The following is a 21,637-nucleotide window of genomic DNA, read 5'->3' on the forward strand; positions in this document are numbered from 1 at the left end:
AAGAATCAACAGAGATGAATTTGTGGATTTTCTTGATGCCAAGAAAGATGGTTTTTCTTTAGGTTTCTGTCTCCTCCTAGGGACTTAAGTCACTTTACCATCTCTGCTGCTGATTCTTCCACAGCCAAACCCATAGAAATGAAGAAATAACAGTCTTTTGATTTCAAATGTGTATGATTTAGGCTCTTCAGCGTATTAGATGACACCTGAAAATTACCTAGTGAAAACAGTTTTCTATAATTTAGCTTTTATTGGAAGTGTGTGCCTTACCAGCCTCCCAGATAATTTTAACAGGCGTCAGGCAGACACAGTCATCAATTAGCACTTTTCACCTGATGGGCCTCTTTGAGCATCAGTATGTGGGTAATCAGGAGAGTCTCAGCTTTTAGGTGGTTGACACCATGAAAACCACCCCATGGGCGATCTAAGTAGCAAGATGAAGGCAGCTGAGCATGGGATGCCCTATAAAATCACTTAAGCTGTTACCACTTCCTATTTCCTGAGAAGTCCTGTGCTGGGGGTCTGCTGACATGGAGGTCTCTATGGCTTTAGAAATCTTGATTCTCCTTGCTGCCTTGATTTGGCCTTGCGCTGAGAACATCTACGGTAAAAGAATTAGAGAATGCTCCCTTGGAGGCTGCCTCGGACTGCTTTCCATCTTTCCATGCAGGCCTCTCCTCCCTAGAGAGGTCCGATCTTACCCTTTGCTAGAAGAGAAATACTTTCATGGCAACTGGACTTGAGTTCTGTTACTGAGGACACATTTTAACTTTCTGCCTAAATGTCTGAGATGTTTCTTTCTTCTATATTGTGGTCTTCTCTCTATCTGCACCCTCATTTGCAGAGATTCTTCAGAAATAGTCCTTGGCTCTGTGTTTTAGGCTGCCCTTTCGAACCCACTGCTAAATACCAGTACTTGGTGGTATTGTAAGATATTTGATTGTATCTTTATTGACTTTCCTTCTTTCAGACCCTTTGTATTTCCTCTTGATGATACCACTATTAAGTTCTTTTAAAAATACTGTCTGACCTTCACTCATGTCAAATTCATCAATGGTTCTACAAAGCCAATAGGATAAAGCTAAATCACTGTCTGGTCTATAAGTTGATTTGAATATCTATTTTACCTGGAGTATTCTCCACTTTTTTGTGTGTTATCCAGACACTTCCCAGCCTCAAGGCCAGACTAAATGTCAACTACTCTAAGGCAGCATTTCAATATTACTTTTTGTGTTCTCTATGTTTTTTTAAAAGTCACTTGGGTGTGCCTATTTCCTTCTGCTTGAAGTGGGGTCTTTTTTCAGGAAATGATGTGTGAATTTCTTATCTGTTTGGCCTATAAGCCCTTTATGAGCAAGGACCACATATAGCTTCTTTTTTTTTTTTAATTTTATTTATTTATTTATTATTTTTTTGGGGGTACACCAAGTTCAATCATCTGTTTTTATACACATATCCCCGTATTCCCTCCCTCCCTTGACTCCCCCCCACCCTCCCTTGACTCCCCCCCACCCTCCCTCGAGTCCCCCCCACCCTCCTTGTCCCAGTCCTCTAAGGCATCTTCCATCCTCGAGTTGAACTCCCTTTGTTATACAGCAACTTCAAACTGGCTATCTATTTTACAGTTGGTAGTATATATATATGTCTGTGCTACTCTCTCGCTTCGTCTCAGCTTCCCCTTCACCCCCTGCCCCCTCCCAAACCTCGAGTTCTCCAGTCCATTCTCTGCATCTGCATCCTTGTTCTTGTCACTGAGTTCATCAGTACCATTTTTAGCACATATAGCTTCTGATATTTTCATTTTACCTAAGATGAATTTTTCTGAATGCCTAGGCTAGTGCAGCTCACTATGTAGCAGTTAATTATTGACTTTTCAGTAATTTCCATCATTTCAATTCAGCACATGTGGAGAAAGGGCAGTGACCTGTGAGTGGAGTAAGAATTCTGGTTATCTGGGATGGGGTGAGTAGGACATTCAGCCCTGGCTATGGTACATGATGCTTGGGTGCGAGGAAGATTCTACTTAATGTATGCACATGTTCCTCTGGCTTTTTCTCAAATGATTTCTGAGCTATTTGAGACACAAACTCAGAATCTCTGAAACTTGACTCTAAAATTAGCATAAAAAAAGTAGTGAAGCCAGAAGCATGGACTTCCTGTATGTCCATGTCCACTTACCCTTTTGAATCTATCTTTTTTTTTTAAGCCCTTTATTGGAGTATAATTGCCTTACACTGTTGTGCCAGTTTTTGCTGTACAACAAAGTGAATCAGCTGCATCTACAAATATATCCCCATATCCCCTCCATCCCGCGACTCCTTTCCACCTTCCCTATCCCAGCCCTCTAAGCCATCACCCATCATCAAGTTGAGCTCCCTGTGTTATGCAGCAGCTTCGCACTAGCTATCTATTTTACATTTGGTAGTGTATATATGTCAATGCTACTCTCTTACTTTGTCCCAGCTTCCCCTTGCCCCCCCGTCATGTCCTCAAGTCCGTTCTCTACATCTGCATCTTTATTCTTGCCCTGTCACTGGGTTCATCAGTACCATTTTTTAAGATTCCATATATATGAGTTAGCATACAGTATTTGTTTTTCTCTTTCTGGCTTACTTTGCTCTGTAGGACAGACTCTAGGTCCATCCACCTCACTACAAATAACTCAATTCCATTCTTTTTTATGGCAGAGTAATATTCTATTGTATATATGTGCCACATCTTCTTTATCCATTCATCTGTTGATGGGCGTTTAGGTTGCTTCCATGTCCTGGCTATTGTAAATAGTGCTGCAAATGAACATTGTGGTACTTGTTTCTTTTTGGATTATGATTTTCTCTGGGTATATGTCCAGGAGTGGGATTGCTGGGTCCTATGGTAGTTCTATTTTTAGTTTTTTAAGGAACCTCCAAACTGTTTTCCATAGTGGCTGTACCAATTTACCTTCCCACCAAAAGTGCAGGAGGGTTCCCTTTTCTCCACACCCTCCCCAGCATGAATCTATCTTAATCCAATTGTTGGTCTTTTTTTTTGTTTAGGAAGGATTTTCCTGATAATCTTAGTTAGCTGAGGTTAAAACAATATTTTGAACACATGGAGAGAGGTGATTTGGAGGTTACAATCACTGATGTAGAACACCTGCCTTCTCCAAATTCCGCTTTTTTCTTAAACATCTCCCTATATTTTCTTTCTTTCTTGATGATTTACCCTTAAAAACCAAGAACTTCCAAGTTCAAATGGTGCTGGAGTTATCTTGCTTATTAAGCAAAGACATATTTCTTCATGCTGGGAAGACTGAGATTTTCCAAAGTGTTAAAGAATGCCCTCCAAGGCCTACTAGTCCCTATTACTGGTTTGGGAACTTTCCTCATCTAGGTTTGAATGACTAGCTATTTTCTACGTGATCTTACTGTTATTACTTTGCAGTGAATATGTAAATAAGCACTATCATATAGAAAAGAAGATAATAAATAGACAGTTAACCCTTTTGACACATAACTGGTTTACTCAGAGTTGTGTTAGACTTACCTGTGAGAAGTATGAGGTACTAAAATACTGATGACAGATGGCCATTTTTTTTGAAGTTTATTTGTTATACAACATTTAAAGGTTACACTCCATTTACAGTTATTACAAAATTTGGCTATATTCTATGAGTTGGCTATATTCCTTGAGCCTATCTTATACCCAACAGTTTGTACCTCCAACTTCTCCACCTCTATATAACCTCTCCTCCCCTCCCCACTGAACCGCTGGTTTGTTCTCTACATCTGTGAGTCTGCCTCTTTTCTTTTATAGTCACTAGTGTGTTGTATTTTTTAGATTCCACATATAAGTGATGTCATACACTTTGTCTTTCTCTGCCTGACTTACTTGACTTAGCATAATGCCCTCCAAGTCCATCCATGTTGCTACAAATGGCAAAATTTTGTTCTTTCTTATGGATTAGTAGTGTTCCATTGTATATATAGCATATCTTCTTTATCCATTTACCTGTTGGTGCACAGGTAGTTTGCTTCCATACCTTAGCAATCGTAAATAATGCTGCTGTGAACATCGAGGTGCACGTATCTTTTCAAATTAGTGCTTTTTGTTTTTTTTTCAGATATATATATATATATCAGATGGTCATTTTTAAAGACACTTGTTTGACTAGTTCTTCCAAGGACCACCTGTTAATCCCTAAACTGATCTAAGATTTGTCTACAGGGAGATCGTTTAATGAGTTCTTGCTGTGGAAAACTTATCCGATTCTTAGCATTTCTATAGTTACTATAGAGGGAGAGTTTACTAAGTAAATCTGTGAAGAGTACAGGGTTAAGGTCAATCATGATTATAATTTGTGCCTTACAGTGCGTGTAGTTTTTTTAGATAATTTACAAGCTCCAATCATAATGTGTGGCATATAATGTATGATCAAGATTGGCATCAGTGACAAGCTATTTAAATTGCATTAGGAAGAAACTCTTGCCTCCTAATTATTTTTCGGACTGCACACCTGCTAAATGCAGCCATTAAGTAAGGCCTTAGACTTGGAGCCCATCACCAATTTATTCACCTTCTACCCTTTCCATGGAGACGATACCTGAGTCATTCTCCTATTGCTGCTTTGCTTTTTAAATTTTTTTTTCCTGCCTTTAAAGATCAGCTGGTAGGGGACTGGAGGCATTAATCAGACTTCAGCAGCAACTGATGACTTATTTGTGGAATAAGAAGATACTATAGTTTGTTTACTTTCCAGGTTTTCTTAGGTTCCAAACAGAGAATTGACATGCAAGTGCTTTAGTTGTGGCTGCATTTAGAACACATGTGGTGACTAAGGAGACCTATGAGAGTCTAGGAAATTTGTCTTAAACATCATCCCAACCCACTGTAGCTTGACTTTCAGTTACTCGGTAGAATCTCCCCCTTTGAGTGAACTTTCTCTTTAACCATTTCAGCCCAGTCCACATCTTAGTCTGAGGCTCCAAGTAAAATCAGTCTAATTGTCAGAACTCACAGTCAAGCTGATTGTGAATCTTCGCTTTTGGCAGCCTTCGCTGACTCATGGATGTATTGTATTGCAGTTTACCAGTTTCTTTTTTTGTTTTTTAAAGCTCTTTATTGGAATGTAATTGCTTTACACTGTTGTGCCAGTTTCTGCTGTACAACAAAGTGAATCAGTTATATTTATACATATATCCCCGTATCCCCTCCCTCCTGTGACTCCTTCCCACCCTCCCTATCCCACCCCTCTAAGTCATCACCCATCATCGAGTTGATCTCCTTGTGTTATGGAGCAGCTTCCCACTGGCTATCTATTTTATATTTGGTACTGTATATATGTCAATGCTACTCTCTCACTGTGTCCCAGCTTCCCCTTGGCACTTCTCCCCTGCTCCCCCCCAAAATGAGGTGGATGGACCTGGAGTCTGTCAGCCAGAGTGAAGTAAGCCAGAAAAACAAATACGGTATGCTAGGGCAAGAATAAAGATGCAGATACCAGTTTCTTTTAAGCTAATAATTGGGTGCCTGCAGAATTCAAGACCTGTCCAGCCAGCAGCAAGAACTCTGTCTTCCTGAAGGTGGGATTACCAGTCAGGCTTTCACTCTCCTGCCCTCCCCTTGCTTAAAGTAGAAATTCTGCGATATCTGTTCATCTAGAAGTCCTATGTGCAAGTAGTACTATAAGCAGGGGCAATGTATCTGTGTTCTGTTTTGCTGTGAATATAAAGAATATTATGAAATGAAATCCATGTTCAAAGTATTCTAGCTTTGTACTACAAAGATTGTATTAGTCGTTTATATTAATGTCAAAATAAGAAGATAAGATTAAAACCATATTACTCTAGCTTTTGTAAAGCAGGAGGCTGTATCAGATGAGATCAAGAGTCATGTTTTGGGTTATGATTCTAAAACCTTAATAAATGTAGGATAGATACTGGATATCTAAGAAGAGTCTGCTTGGAAAAAATCTTTTTAAAAGCGTTTATTTCTCATTTGTGTCAATAGATATATAAGGTTTGAATTGTGACGTGCTTCTTTCTCACAACTGTTTTTAGATTTATGTTTATAGGTATAACTATAATTTTCCGTGTTGTATGGAAGTTGATTATATAAATAAATTACAATTTATTTCTTCATTCTTCTGTTGGTGATTTGGCATGGAATATTTCATTCATTCATTTTTTTAACACCATGTTTCATTTACGTTTGAACATTTATTCATTTATATTATTGCTAGTATACGTGCAATTTATTACAACCATCTTATTGCTTTTGTCCTTTTTTGGTTTGGTTTTTGGTGTGTTTTCTTTCCCCCCTTTTCCTCTTTTGCCTTTCTCTGGGTGGTTTGAAATTTGTTTATCTTTGTCCATTCTATTTTGTTCTTCTCCAATGTGGAAGTTTTACCATCTGGTTTATTAGGTTACCCCCCGCCCCCGCCACACACACACTACTGATCATGCATCTTTAAATACTAAAGCTAATAAATCTTTACTTTTCTTCTGAACAATAGAAGGACCTTTGAAATTTAACTGCTCATCCCCTGAGAACCTCTGGTTAATGATTGTCTAGCGTATTAAGTCAGAATCTAGTACACTTTTATTTCATTTGCAAAGGAAAAATGACTCAATTAGAAATAGTGGTTATTATTGACTTACTGAAGATCTCAACATAGACGATAAGAATGGGTTTTACATTAAAGCTTTCGTAAAACTTCCATCCCACAGTGGATTTTCCCTCTTCAGACGATTTCCTCTTGCTGCTATGATTGTCTCTTGTTCTGGTCGCTCTAGATATGGACCCTAGCATACGAACCTTCCTCCTTTTCCCCCTTTAAAAAGTATTGCTTGAAATACATCACTCCTCTTCTAATGCATTGCAGTTTGCTTCTTTCCCTTATGTGTAGTCCTAACTATATTATCCTCTTTGGAATCTAATTTCTTTAAGAGGAGGTAGGAGGATAAAATAATGATGTTTTTATGTATTGGTTCTTTTTCCCTGTGAAATAACTGAAATTTACTTATTTGAGGCTGTAATTGTGCAGATATTTTGGAAAGTAGTTATATGAAAAACCTTTACGTGCTGTTCTTAAAGCTGTGATTATCTTTGCCAGAGAAATACCTTTCATTAATCACAAAGGGCATAGCTGAATGTTCTTTGAGCTCTTCCTTGAGATAAATACACATCTGAAGCTTTCTCATATGATTCTTTCTGCAGTGAAAATCAGCTGTTCTATGGACTGGGTAATGGTCTGTGTTAGCCCGTGTGCGTACAGCAGCAATTTGTATATATTTGCTGATGAACTGTATCTGGGATCGGGTTGCCCTGTGACTCGGATACAAACATATGCATATGACTTTTTATACCCTGTCCAAGAGTGTGGGATCAGGACAAAGGTAAGAATAATGATTATCTGTAAAAACAAATATAAAAACCAAACCTAGATATTGTTTTAGAATTTTATGCCTGGTGCTAAAATTATTGACCGTTTTTGTTTGTTTTGTTTTTGTTTAAGAATAAATTTTGCTTCTAGTTACAGTAACTCATGGATAGATGACAGTACAGTTCTGTACTTGGTCACTGAATATTGAGTCCTCTTTGTGTACAAGACCTTAAAGTACAGATTTCCAGACTGGTTAGCGAACTGATTTTAAGTTGTCTTTAGGCTACTAGGTATCGCATTTCACTAAAGCTTAGGTGACAGTTTTAAATTCCATTCAATGTTCCTAATGTGGGAGCTCACCAATTCTGGGACGGTGTTTCATATTTAACAGTAGATCATTTTGGACTTCCTTGGTGGTCCAGTGGTTAAGACTTTGTGCTCCCAATGCAGGGGGCAGCCTGGGTTTGATCCCTGGTCAGGGAACTAGATCCCAAGATCCTGCAGGCAACTAAAGATCCGGCACAGCCAAATATAAATAAATAAATAAATAAATAAATAAATATTTAAAAAACCAGAAAACAATAGATCATTTGAATTTACCCATGCTCTGTGAGGATGTGTGTCTATACGGGGACTAGATTTTCACTGGAATAAAATCTTTGTCAGTTATTTTGTCAGGTACACATCTTAAAACTGTGTTGTTATCCCGGGTTATTATCTTTTCATAGATTCCAAAATTTAAACAATTTATATTCATACTACTTACAAAAGCCTTTGGGGCCAATGCCTAATTAAAACAGTCACCTGTGAATTAGATGTTGTCTTTATTTTAGGAATGAGGGAGCTAGAGCTTCAGAAGGTACCTTAACAATTTGCCCAGAGATACACAGCCAGTTGGTGGTAGTTTAGATACCCAACTAGGAGGATTCCCCTCCAAAGCTTATGTTTTAAACCACTCTGTAATTTGATGTCCAAATCATCTTTCTCAGAAGAACTATTGAAAACCTTTTCATTCGTGAATGATAAAGATAGCTCTGAGTAAGAGTTTAAGTCTGCTCCTCTATACTATTAAGATTTTTTTTCGAGAGCTTTAAATCCACTCTTACAGATAACACTCCTCTTCTGTCCCAGTGGACTGTCAGACCTCTGTATGTACTTGAAAGTGACAGTTGCTGTTTCTGAGATCATGAATGTTCTCTACTTTGTATTCAAATATGTGTATGCCTCCTTTGTTACTAGAAGTATCATCTACTTAACTTTGTGTTCTCCTAGGTTGTTTCAGAGGACACTCTCCTTTTTCAAACAGAGCTGTACTTTAACCCTAGGAATGTACATTATGACTGTCAGAAAATCCCTTTGGAATGTTCTGCCTCTAGGTGAGTCCAATAAACCAGACTCCTTTTGAATATGTGAGTTTCACCTTTACTTACCAGACGCTTCTGCAGAAGCTTAGATTTTAGAGACTATAACATGACCCACTCATAAGCATAAGTCCAAACACCAAATTAGCATTTAACAATATTTTGAGTACTTTTTAACTTTTAGTTTTAAATTTCAAAATGTTCATTTTAGAATAAAAACACATAATCTTGTGTAACTAGGTTATTTTACAGTAACTGAACTTTAATCCCTCAGTCACCTTAGTAATGGAAGAATAAAACACGATATTATCTTTCAGTGTTTTCTCCTTCATAATACTCTTTTTCTAATGTTTTTTATGGTTCAATTCCACGTTAGGAGAGTGAATGATGAAAAAGTTAAGAGAAAACAAATTCTTCATTTTAATACTAACTCATGGACATACATGAAAGGAAAGGCTTATCAGCCTATCATTGAATGCACTTTGCAATTTTGTGGAACGAAGAGGTTGAATCCCAAAAGGACATAGTATATCCTGATACACCTTTACCATGTCACTGAAATATTTACACTGAGTTTTGTGAGTCTGAGTGACAAATCTTAGAAACCACCTGAAAACCGCAAGGAAAGAATTTCTTTCTTTAATGTATGGAAACAGCTGACATGAAAAAAGAATTCTGAGCTCAGAGCAATTGTGCAGTCTCTTTTAACATTATCAGAGTAACTTTTGGGGGGGGTGAGGGAGAATTGGTATTTTTTATTGTGGTTTTTTATTTTATTATTTTACATAAGATAAAATTTACCATTTTTAAGGGTATAATTCAGTGGCATTAAGTACAACCACATTGTTGAATACTCTTGGTCTTTCCTTTAACATATTTTCATAAGGAAAAACCAAGCTGAGGGATTTAGTGATTCTCTGGGGAGTATCTTAAGAAAGATAGCTGCAAGCAAAATAACAATTAACAGTGAAGACTAAGTCAACAAAGGTATATGAGTAGGTTTTTGGTGCATGGTGATTTACTGTTGTGTACACACACACACACACACACACCAGCACACTGGGTCAGATTAAGCTTTTGACAACTTTTACCACTCTTGGGATCCATTTGTCTAAGTCTGTTTTACTGGGCACTTTGGTACTCTACTAAGGCAAGCATTACAAACCATCTATTATCCAGAAGGTACAGGCACTATGTTGCACCCCTAAATCAGCATGTTGAAAATGATGATGATGATAAACAGTGGTAAAAAATAGCTCGGCCCCAAATTTACATTCCGAAAGTCCTGGTACCACTTTTGCCAACCCTATCTGCCTTTTGTTTCTCTTCTCTTTTAGGAAATCAGTATGGCTCACACCAGTTTCTACAGATAATGAAATAAAGTTGGATCCCAGTCCCTTTATTTCTGACTTTGAGACAACACCAGAAGAGTTAGGATTATTAAATTCCAGTCATACTGACTCTGTACTTAAGGAGAAACTGAAACTTGGAAATTTGTCTCATGGAAAAACAATGGTTTTATACAAAAATACAGGAATTGGTATAAACCTTTCCTTAGGTACCTGATCCCTAAAACCCCTAATTCAATGAAGGTCCTGATTCAGTGAAGGTATATTTTAGATACTTTTATTTATTAGAGAGATGTCTTATTAATTTAATGTTGACTGTTAAGTAATTCTACTACCCATTTAAATTTCATTTTTAGTTCTATAGAGTAGATTCAACAATAGCTCTTCAATGACAATAACAGGGTTCAGTTGATATAAACCTCCAATAAATATTTTCTAAATACATTTTTTGAAGAATAAAAAAAATAGAGATAGGTATATAAATGTACCAGAGACTAAAATTTAACATAGTAACTCCCACGAAAGACAAAGTGCTTTTATATGAAGATACTTTAACTTGTGTGGGTTTTTCTAATTAATCAGTAAAGTTGTGTCCTAAAAGTATTTGAATATACTTCATGTTTGATTATTAAAGAAGGAAATTAGACTTAGTCTAGAATTTAACCACTTCCTTAACTGGAATTTGAGATCAGATTTTCCCTTATCTCTGATATAATTCTTCAACACTTAAAATAATTGACTGAAGTGGTCAACATGGAATCATCCTGCCACTTTAGAGCAATGTGTTAGATGATCATTTATCACCAGCTGTTATGCTATCCTCTTTCCCTTAAAGAGGGAGTCTACCCATGTAATACACCAAAGATCACTCTGATTTGGGGGAGACTGTATTTGCAAAAACCACACATCTGATTAGGGATTAATATCCAAAAGATTAAGGAACTTCTGCAACTCAATGGTGAAAAAACCAAATAACCAGATTTAAAAATAGGCAAAGAATCTGAACAGACATTCCTCAAAAGAGGACATAAAAATGGCCAACAGGTTCTTTCTTGAGAAGGAGCTCAGCATGACTAATCATCAGGGAAATGCAAATCAATACCGCAACGGGTGATCACCTCCCACCTGTTAGAATCGTTATTCTCGAGAAGATACACAGCAAGTTTTGACTAGGCTGTGGAGGAAAGGGAATCCTAGTACACTCTTGGAAGGAATGTAAATTGGTTCAGCCACTATGGTAAATGGTATGATAGTTCCTCAAGAAATTAAAAATAGAATTACCCTATGAGCCAACAATCCCACTTCTGGATCCAAAGAAAAAGAAAAAAGGATGTCAAAGAGACATTTGCACTTCCACGTTTATTGCAGCGTTTTTCACAGCAATCAAGATATGGAAACAACCTAAGTATCCATCAATGGATGAATGGATAAAGATGTGATATATCTATACCTATAGAAAATGGAATATTATTCAGCATAGAAAGAAGGAAATCCTGCCATTCGTGACAACATGAATGAAACGGAAGCATAATATGCTAAGTGAAAAAAGCCAAAGTCAGAAAAGTACTGCGTGATCTCACTTAGATGTGGACTCTAAAATAGTTGAACTCATAGAAACAGAGTAGAAGGATGGTGGGCAGGGTTGTGGAAGAAATGAAGAGATGTTGGTCAAAGTGAATTTCAGTTACAAGATACAGCCTGGAGACCTAATATACAGCATGGTGACTGTAATAAATAATAATGTACACTTGAAATTTGCTAAGAGAGTAGATCTTGTATATTCTCAACACATACACACACAAAATAGCAACTATGTGAGATAATAGATATGTTAATTAGCTTGATCTTGGGAACCTTTTCAGGCCATGCATAGGAATGTATGTGTTTTTTTTTAAAAGAACTTTTATTGAGATACAGTTAACAGACAATAAACTGCATATATTTAGAATGTACAATTTGGTATCCCAGTCTCCCAATTCATTCCCCCCCCCAACCCTCCCCACTTTCCTCCCTTGGTGTCCATATGTTTGTTCTCTACATCTGTGTCTCTATTTGTGCCTTGCAAACTGGTTGATCTGTACTATTTTTCTATAGTCCACATATGTGTTAATATACGATACTTGATTTTCTCTTTCACGTATGGTTTTTATCTCAGTGACATGAGAACCCATTGCAGGTGTCATAAGCAGGGAGTGGCACGATTTGATTTGTGTTTTGAACTCACTCTGTGAATGTGGATGAGAGCAGCAACTAGGAGGCATTGTAAGAATGTAATTCAGCATTAAGGCAAGTGATGATGTTATCATGGCCTGAGCTTGTGGTAGTGAAGGTAGAAAATATGTAGATCAATTTTCTATATGCTTTGGAGATGGAAGGAAGCATTTCCAAATGGATTTAAAGTAGGGTAAGAAGTAAATCGTGATCAAGCATGACAACTATGTGTCTCGCTCAGGCAATTGTGTGGAGAGTAACAATTTTACTAAAAGGGAGAAGCTTGAGGCTAGGACATTGCCCAGCAGAGGCTGAGATGTCCAGGTCACTACCAACTGGATCATTAATCAAGGACCACCTTTTTTTTTTTTTAAGCTCTTTATTGGAATATAATTGCTTTATGCTGTTGTGCCAGTTTTTGAGGTACACCGAAGTGAATCAGCTGTACTTATACATATATCCCCATATCCTTTCCCTCCCAGGACTCCCTCCCACCCTCCCTGTCCTGGCCCTCTAAGGCATCACCCATCATCGAGTTGATCTCCCTGTGTTATACAGCAACTTCCCACTAGCTATTTTACATTTGGTAGTGTATCTATGTTAAGGCTACTCTCTCACTTTGTCCCAGCTTCCCCTTCTCCGCCCAACCCCATGTCCTCAAGTCCATTTTCTACATCTGCATTCAAAGACCACCTCAAATAGCATTTGAGAAAATAAAAGCAAGGAGTGGACTATGACTGTGGGATCTTACTTTTTTGACTGAATTCAACTTAATGTTTTTCACTCTCTTATTCAAATGTATGCAAATATGTAAGAATTTAAATGTCTGTATTTTTATAATTAATTCAAAAATATATGAATGTACCCTTTGTTCCTCCCCAGTCTACACACTGCTTTTTCTTGTCCTGTTTTCCCCTAGAAACTTGTGTGCTTTTTTTTTTTAATTGAGGAATTGATGGTCCCTGGCCTGTTCTTGAATAATAGTTTAGGGCAACTTGACTGTGTTGGAACAGCTGGAATCTAGGATTAAATGAGCTCAGATTTGAGGTCTCATCCTGCGGATTGTATAACGCAGCATAAACTTGTTTCTTCACCTGTATCAAAGTGTTGAGTAGGTTCTGCTACAATAATACAACCTCAAATATCAGAAACTTAAAAGAACAAAAGCGTATTTCTCACTCACATAAAGTCAGCCATGAGTCTTAACCTCTCAGGCAGTAGGACTCAATATTTCAATCTACAGATATTTTATGAAAGCTTCCTATCCCCTAATGCTTCTACTATCACCCAGGACAGGAAAATGTGTATAAAATGTATTGTCAGCTCCTGTGAGTTGGGCAATAAATGGTGAGAGCTGGTAGGGTTAAAAATCAAATATGCAGATATCAGAGCTTCAATATAATTATTTTGGTTAAGGTGTCACAAATCATTTCCAGTGCTTATTGGAAACAAACAATAAAGTTGCCAGAATGCCTCAGTTGTTCTATGTTTGTAAGTTTGTATCAATAGCTGGTAGCTTGGCCGGATTCTCCATAGAAGTATCAGTTTTTGTATATATGTTCATTCTCTGTTTCATTCTATGTAAGTGATTGAAGGATGAATTCATCAACAACATTTACAAAACCCAATGTAATCACACAAGTAATAGACATACTGTTTGCAGTTTTGCAAGAGGCAAAGCCAGACTTGGTATAATGAAAATTCATCGGTTAACAGAGAATGGACTGGAGAACTCGAGGTATGGGAGGGGGCGGGGGGTGAAGGGGAAACTGAGACGAAGCGAGAGAGTATCACAGACATATATATACTACCAACTGTAAAATAGATAGTCAGTGGGAAGTTGTTGTATAACAAAGGGAGTCCAACTCGAGGATGGAAGATGCCTTAGAGGACTGGGGCGGGGAGGGTGGGGGGGACTTAAGGGGGGGGAGTCAAGGAAGGGAGGGAATACGGGGATATGTGTATAAAAACAGATGATTGAACCTGGTGTACCCCGCAAAAAAAATTAAAAAAAAGAAAAACAGATGATTGAACTTGGTGTACCCCCCCCCCAAAAAAATTCATAGGTTAGTATTGATTAGATCAAATGCTTAAATGCTGATTAATTTTATTCTTGAAAACATATTCCTGTTTTCCTTGGGAAGTGGAGAGGGAGGCAGGTGAAAGTAGACATTCTTTTTCTTCAGAAGTAAGTTTTAGTGATGTCATGGAGCTAGAGATGAATTGTAGATAAAGCAAAAAAAAAAAAGTTCAAAATTCCAAGAATTAGTAATGGCTTGTAGCTTGATTATGGTCCTGCTTACACTTCTTTATACATTAGTCAAAACTCATAGGACTGTACACCTGAAAAAGGAGAAAATCTATTGCATGTAAATTATATTTCAATGAACCTGACATAAAAAATACACTAGTCTGGTTACAAGGCACAATGATCTGCAGTCCATAGGAATCTCACTGCATGGAAATATGTTTAACAGCACATGTACTGAGAGACCAATAGGGATTTTGGTGAAAAGATGGAAAGAAGATGGAAAATCAAAGAGGGAAAAAGCATCAAGGATCTAAGGACATGTGGACTGAGGCACCCAGGCAACTTCCATATGACTGACCCAGGCAGGATCTTGAGCATAGCCCACCAATGGGCTCAGAAAACTCCCCAGTGGAAATCTGCAGGCTGACTCTGAGAAGGAGACCAAAAAAGTGACCCAGTTAGTCTCTTAGAGAATGTTACCAAGAAGCAACTGGAAGATGCTCAGAAGGTCCACCTGGTCCATAAGTTGGGGCAGACTGATCAGGGTGGGATCACTCCCTGCAAACTATGTGCTATCTTTCCTGAGGGGTCTTATGGCTACTTGCAAACTGTAAGTCTAACACCATGGTGGGCTGAGAACACCACCAGAGTTCCTCTTCGGAGATTTCCTTCATTGATCCTGGGATTCTACAGGTGGTAGAAGCCCACATAATATGGTTTTGTATACATAGTGAAAGGAACTCAATTTCCTTTAAAAAATGGAACTGTTTAGGCTGAGACAACTAATTTTAGTCCCTCCCCCATTGGAAGGAACTGTTATGTGCAGGCATTCTAGAGCATACAATGTAGCAGTCATCAACAAAGTTAATTATGTGCATACCCTAGGGTCTAGTAACCATAGTTTTTTTTTTTTTTTTTTCTTTATTGGAGTATAATTGCTTTACAGTATTGTGTTAGTTTCTGCTGTACAACAAAGTAACTCAACTCTATGTATACATATATCCCCATATCCCCTCCCTCTTGAGTCTCCCTCCCACCCTCCCTATCCCACTCTCCCTATCCCACCCACGTAAGTCTTCACAAAGCATTGAGCTGATCTCCCTGTGCTCTGTAGCAGCTTCCCAGTAGCCATCTATTTTATATTTGGTAGTGTGTATATGTCAATGTTACTCTCTCACTACGACCCAGCTTCCCCTCCTCTCCCCCTACTGTGTCCTCAAGTCTGTTCTCTATGTCTGCATCTCCATTCCTGCCCTGCCACTAGGTTCATCAGCACCATTTTTCTAGGTTCCATATATATATGAGTTAGCATATGGTATTTGTTTTTCTCTTTCTGATTTACTTCACTCTGTATGACAAACTCTAGGTCCATCCACCTCACTACAAATAGCTCAATTTCTTTCCTTTTTATGGCTGAGTAATATTCCATTGTATATATGTGCCACATCTTCCTTATCCATTCATCTGTCAGTGGACATTTAGGTTGCTTCCATGTCCTGGCTATTGTAAATAGTGCTGCAATGAACAATGTGGTGCATGTATCTTTTTGAATTATGTTTTTCTCAGGGTCTATGCCCAGTAGTGGGATTGCTGGGTCACATGGTAGTTCTATTTTTAGTTTTTTAAGGAACCTCCATACTGTTTTCCATAGTGGCTGTACCAATTTACATTCCCACCAACAGCCTCTCTAGCATTTATTTTTTCTTTTCTCCACACCTTCTCCAGTATTTATTGTTTCTAGATTTTTTGATGATGGCCATTCTCAAAAAATTTTTCACACAGATTTAGAGAAGACGGGTATGAGAAGAATCTTTAAATCATTATGATGGTGAGAATTGGGGTCTGTTTGTTTGCTCATCTCTGGATTGCAGATCAGGTGAAAAGTGGTCAGTGTGCGCTAAGGATGATGCAGCAGCTGGAGGCACAGACTAAACACATAGAGTAAATAAGACTGGGGATTCATGACAGAGTTGAGTAGAAAAGGAGATAAATGAAATCTATAACACAATAGTATTTATGTATATTAAAAATGTATGTACGTAAAACAGATATGTACATTTCTTACAGATACAAATAAAATAATAAGCATTAAGCTTATTATAATGGTTGCCTTTGGTGGGAAGGAGAATGCAGACAAAAGGCAATAGATGAGAGAGAGACAGAGAGAGAGACAGAATAAACTGTAAATCTTCACTTAATGCCCGTCTTGCATCACAGAGAACATACTTGTCAGTATGAAGTTCTACAAAAAGATTCAATTTTGTTTCCTAAAGTAAAGTTTGTGAGCCATCTTTGTAGAGGGACAATCTTTTTTGGAGAAATCAATTTTTTTCTTCCCTATGTCATCCTCTAACTGTCTGATTTTAATGATCTTTCAAATTTACCCAGTGGTTCCCCAATCTGGCTTCACATCAGAATAACCTTGGGACCATTTTCTAAAGTGTCCATGTGGGATGGTCTCCTCCAGTGATACTGATTTAATTCCTTATAAACTCCCCAGGAAATCCCACTGAGCAGCTGAAAGTTGACAACCACTGCACTAACATTTTCCTACCTAAGCTATTTCTCTTTTTTCTAACAAACATCCTGATAAACTCTCCTAGTTTCCTGAGGAACTCTAAAAATGTAAAGTTTTTCTTCGAATTCTAAGACTAGACCTCTACCAAGTGTATTTTCCCCCTTTATCCAAAATCAACATAGGGTCCAAACAGGAAACAATCAAGGCTAATTTCTGATCATTGGTTTCTTTTTATTTGATGGCTCCCTGTTTCAGGCCTCTAGTAACAACAGTCCTTGTCTATCATAACCTTTTATTGTCTTACAATTACACTAAAGAATGTCATTTCCGGCAGGGCATGGTTTCCAAGCAGTGACTGAAAATCTTGCAAAGTTACAAGCTTAGTAAGCAATGAATCAAACACATTTAACATATTCCAAAGTCAGAGGCATTATATGGTTAACTGATTGCTTTCTCAATGAGAGTTTATGTACTTATTAAGACATATAAGGGTATTACCTCCAGAAGAGCATAATTTTAGAAAGTACGTGCACACATCAGTATGCGTGGTTACAGGGATAAAACCAATGATGCAAGTGTTGCTATTTAGAAACTGGATTAAGACAAGTAAGTCTTGAGAAATACATCAGTTTTCAAATAGTCTGATGGTCCCTTGTGAGTGAATGGCTAGAAGGCTGACTCCACTCACATAAAGATTCATTTTTTTCCTTTTGGAAATTAGCAACTTGAATCTTTTAAATTAATTTATTTTTTATATTAAATACAACCACTTTTCTTTTTCTTTTTTATAAACTTATTTATTTATTTATTGGCTGTGTTGGGTCTTTGTTGCCGTGTGCAGGCTTTCTTTTGGTGGTGGTGAGTGGGGGCTACTCTTCTTCGTGGTGCGCAGGCTCCTCATTGTGGTGGCTTCTCTTGTTGCGGAGCATGGGCTCTAGGTGCATGGGGGTACTGGGGCTTCAGTAGTTGTGGCACATGGGCTCTATAGTTGTGGTGCATGGGCTTAGTTGTAGTTGCTCCGAGGCATGTGGGATCTTCCTGGAGCACGGATTGAACCCATGTCCCCTGCATTGGCAGGTGGATTCTTAACCACTGCGCCACCTAGGAAGCCCTCTTTTTCTTTTCTTAACCATTTGAAAATTAGAACTTTAAATCTTTATTATTTTTAGTTTTGAATTTTGCTCTTGATTATTTATTATGATATTTCAGCACCAAAAGATAGCCAGCCTCCTTGAAAACATTTCCTCTTGTAATTAGGGGATGTTGCACCCAAGTGGAAGAAATCTCTACGACGCTTCTTTTGGAAAAAGATTCTCTTGTAATTGTTCTCTCTCTAAAGAATTGAAGAAACTTCTCACTTTCATTCATTTATTTTGCGTGCATGTGAAGATCTTAGTTGCTAAAACTTCTAGTGCATTCTGTCTTTAATCTGGATATTGTTCTCTGAGGTGGATCCTTGGATCTGAAATTTACAAAGCAGATAACTGAAGTCTTATTATTTAACTTCCTTTCTGAGCTCTTTCTTTCTACAGCTCTAAATTTTTTTTTTAATAATTTTTTAAAATAAATTTATTTATTTATTGGCTGCACCGGATCTTTGTTGCTGCACACAGGCTTTCTCTAGTTGTGGCGAGCAGGAGCTACTCTTCATTGTGGTGCACAGGCTCCTCATTGCAATGGCTTCTCTTGTTGTGGAGCATGGGCTCTAGGCGTACGTGAGCTTCAGTAGGTGCAGCACACAGGCTCAATAGTTGTGGCTCACGGGCTTAGTTGCCCCAGGGCATGTGAGATCTTCCCGGAGCAGGGATTGAACCTGTGTCCCCTGCATTGGCAGGCAGATTCTCAACCACTGTGCCACCTAGGAAGTCCGTACAGCTCTAAATTTAAACAAGTATGTTGAAAAGAACTGATTTTGGGGGGTTTACTTCCTCATATTTCTTCATTTCCTTCCTTTCCTTACAGCATTTTTTGTCCTTCCTTTCTTCTTCTTCAACATTCTGTTTGCAATGGCTTTGGCTAATGTAAGGCAGGGAGGGTCGTAGCTTTTACTGCCATTGTCTTAGCTGTTTCTCTATGATTTCCATTTGGTCTTCTCTGTATTCAGTCCTTCCTTCCCTCCCAGGTAGTTCCTTCAGAGCTCCTGCTCCAGGCTCCACTGCCAGCCCTGGTCACAGAGCTCCTGCATACCATGCTTTCCTGTCTACTGGGCCCCTGCTCACTTTACATTCAGTCCCCCAGAGTTCACAAGCTGTCCCTCGGTTCTGGCATCTGGCCTTCTTTCTCCTTCCCGTGACTGAGTCCCCACATATGCTCCAGTTTCTAGAACTAGGACCTCATCTAGTTTGCTGTGAACATTCTCCTCTTTCTCACAGACTTTCCTAACCTGACCTGCAGATCAGGGGCTGTGCCCCAGTTCTACGCCTTCCCCCCAGGTCCTACCTGGGACCTCTCTAAGGACTGTAATTTAAATCTGCACCTGTTAGCTCTTTCCTTACTCCCTGTCTCTTTGCTCTGATTTTTCCATCACCTATCTCAGGACCTTATTTATTTAGGATGTCTGCACGATTTATCTTCTAAATGGGGACAATTCTGAAAGTGAAAGGAGGTGTAATTAAAGTCCCACTGGGGGGATAGGCATGACTGTAACTTCAGCAGACACAGAACCTGAGATCTGCACACAGCTTGACTGGTTACTGTGTGATGCTGGGAAAGCTGATTAACATTTCTTATTGGGTTAATGCTTATACTTAGAAGACCTAGGTATTATGAGAAAGAAAGGAGTGCATACATGTGAAGCATTTAGAACAGTGACTGGTAACTAGTAATCATTAAATGCATTTAAACTACAATTTGCATCATCTTTCTATCTATGATGTTGGCAAATTAATTAACCTTTCTAAGCCTGTACAAATTGAATGTGATAATATACGTTACCACTCTTCCTTCTCTAGACACTACTCTTATAATCTGACTTTGTTTCTTCTTACATGCATGTCATACTTTGATAAAGGAAGCCTTTTTTGGTCCTGGCCAAGTCTGGATGAAGCACCCCTTTTAGATACTCTCTGAATTTTCCCTTATCTCACACTTATCAGTATGAGCCTCGATTGACTGAATACTCATCTGCATCTCTCTGTCTTCTCATCATTGAAATACCAGTGCCTACCTCAGTGTCTGTCATGCAGCAGGCACTCATCTAGTACATGTCTAATAAATAAATAAAATCTTGGTCCAGCCTGAGGTAGTCACATCTTAGAGAGGATAACAGAAAATATGTTTGCAAGGATTGGAACCCCTCAAACACAGAAACTCCAGAGCAGTTCTGGAGGGAGGAAATCTATTCCAATTTCATTATTTTTTTAAGTTGAAGTGTAGCTGATTTACAATGTTGTGTTAGTTTCAGGTGTACAGCAAAATAATTCAGTTATACATACCTATATATCTATTTTTTTTTCAGATTCTTTTCCCTTATAGGTTATTACAAAACACTGAGTATAGTTCCCTGTGCTATACGGTAGGTCCTTGTTGGTTATCTGTTTATTCTAATGATATTACTTAATTTGACTTTCTAAAATAACCATAAATATCAGGGAGAATTTTCAGCCTTCAGGTAAATAAACTATGTCCTATGATCTGGTCAATTTAACTTTTTTTTTTTTTTAAATGGGAGAAGTGTAGATTTCCTAACAACCCCTCAGCCAAGTCCACCCGTCTGGCTTTTAGCACGTGTCAGGCATGGTTCTAAGTGTGTTACTCCTGTTCGCCAATTCACCTCTCACAATATCCCCTATGAAAGGGATTACTGTTATAATCCTCTCCATTTTACAGACAAGAAAACTGAGCATCAGAAGGGTTCAGTACCTTGCCCAAGGCCACACAGCCAGAAATTTGAAGAGCTAGGGACCAGAAATCTGTAATCTGGCTCAAGCATCATTACTGTCTCTCTGAGCTTGTGCAGAAACTCACCCACCAAATCCCACACCTCAGGTATATCTGGACCATCCCTCATTACCAGAGCTGGCAGCCAAAGTTGAGTGCAGCCATTTGGATTTAATATATCTAAGGGGTGGACGTCTGCGTGTATGTGTGTCCATGCCTATGTTTTTCCAAAGAAATGCCTACATAATTATGTCTAGTGTTTTTTTACTACGGCACCAGAGTAGCAACCAAATTTTAGGGGGAAGCCATCCTCATAGCCAAATGTTCCAAATCTCTATTCAGCAACCAAACAAAAAACCCCGCAGACATGCTCAGTGGCCCACTGGGTGGTACCTTGGACAGACAATCAGCAAAGGGGAGCTCTCTGTGGTGAGGGAATCTATAGGATTTACCTTGGAGGCTTCAGGCCTGGGTCTGATGATGCCTCCTACTCCAAGACAAAATGGAATTAAACAATGTAAAACCTCTGCACCTCTGCCCCATTGGTGGAGAGTCATTTTGATGTATAGACGAAAAGGAACCTTTCCGTGGCACTCAAAAAAAAAAAAAAAAAAAAACAAAACAAAACAAAACATGTTATTAGTTCGTAGTAAAAGGGAAAACATCAAAATTTTGGATTTCTTATCTACAACAGCCATTAACTCC

At 38.4% G+C, this 21,637-nt stretch overlaps 1 protein-coding gene across 1 annotated transcript; it reads left to right on the plus strand.

The window, feature by feature from the left end:
* Positions 1-542: 542 nt before the first annotated feature.
* On the plus strand, positions 543-10,290 carry LOC130848722 (oocyte-secreted protein 2-like). Its single transcript, XM_057727125.1, has 4 exons — positions 543-606; positions 7,198-7,376; positions 8,636-8,739; positions 10,062-10,290. Exons 1-4 carry the CDS (start codon positions 543-545, stop codon positions 10,288-10,290), a joined length of 576 nt encoding a protein of 191 aa, XP_057583108.1.
* Positions 10,291-21,637: the final 11,347 nt, after the last annotated feature.

Source organism: Hippopotamus amphibius, chromosome 3 (genome assembly GCF_030028045.1).
Source record: "Hippopotamus amphibius kiboko isolate mHipAmp2 chromosome 3, mHipAmp2.hap2, whole genome shotgun sequence".
Taxonomy (NCBI): domain Eukaryota; kingdom Metazoa; phylum Chordata; class Mammalia; order Artiodactyla; family Hippopotamidae; genus Hippopotamus; species Hippopotamus amphibius.

Bases quoted from the DNA above. Each gene is read 5' to 3' on its own strand.
- LOC130848722 (XM_057727125.1), top strand. From the start codon at position 543: ATGGCTTTAGAAATCTTGATTCTCCTTGCTGCCTTGATTTGGCCTTGC. The intron at 7,377-8,635 runs GTAAGAATAATG...GTGTTCTCCTAG, and splicing joins AGTGTGGGATCAGGACAAAG to GTTGTTTCAGAGGACACTCT. The intron at 8,740-10,061 runs GTGAGTCCAATA...CTTCTCTTTTAG, and splicing joins TTGGAATGTTCTGCCTCTAG to GAAATCAGTATGGCTCACAC.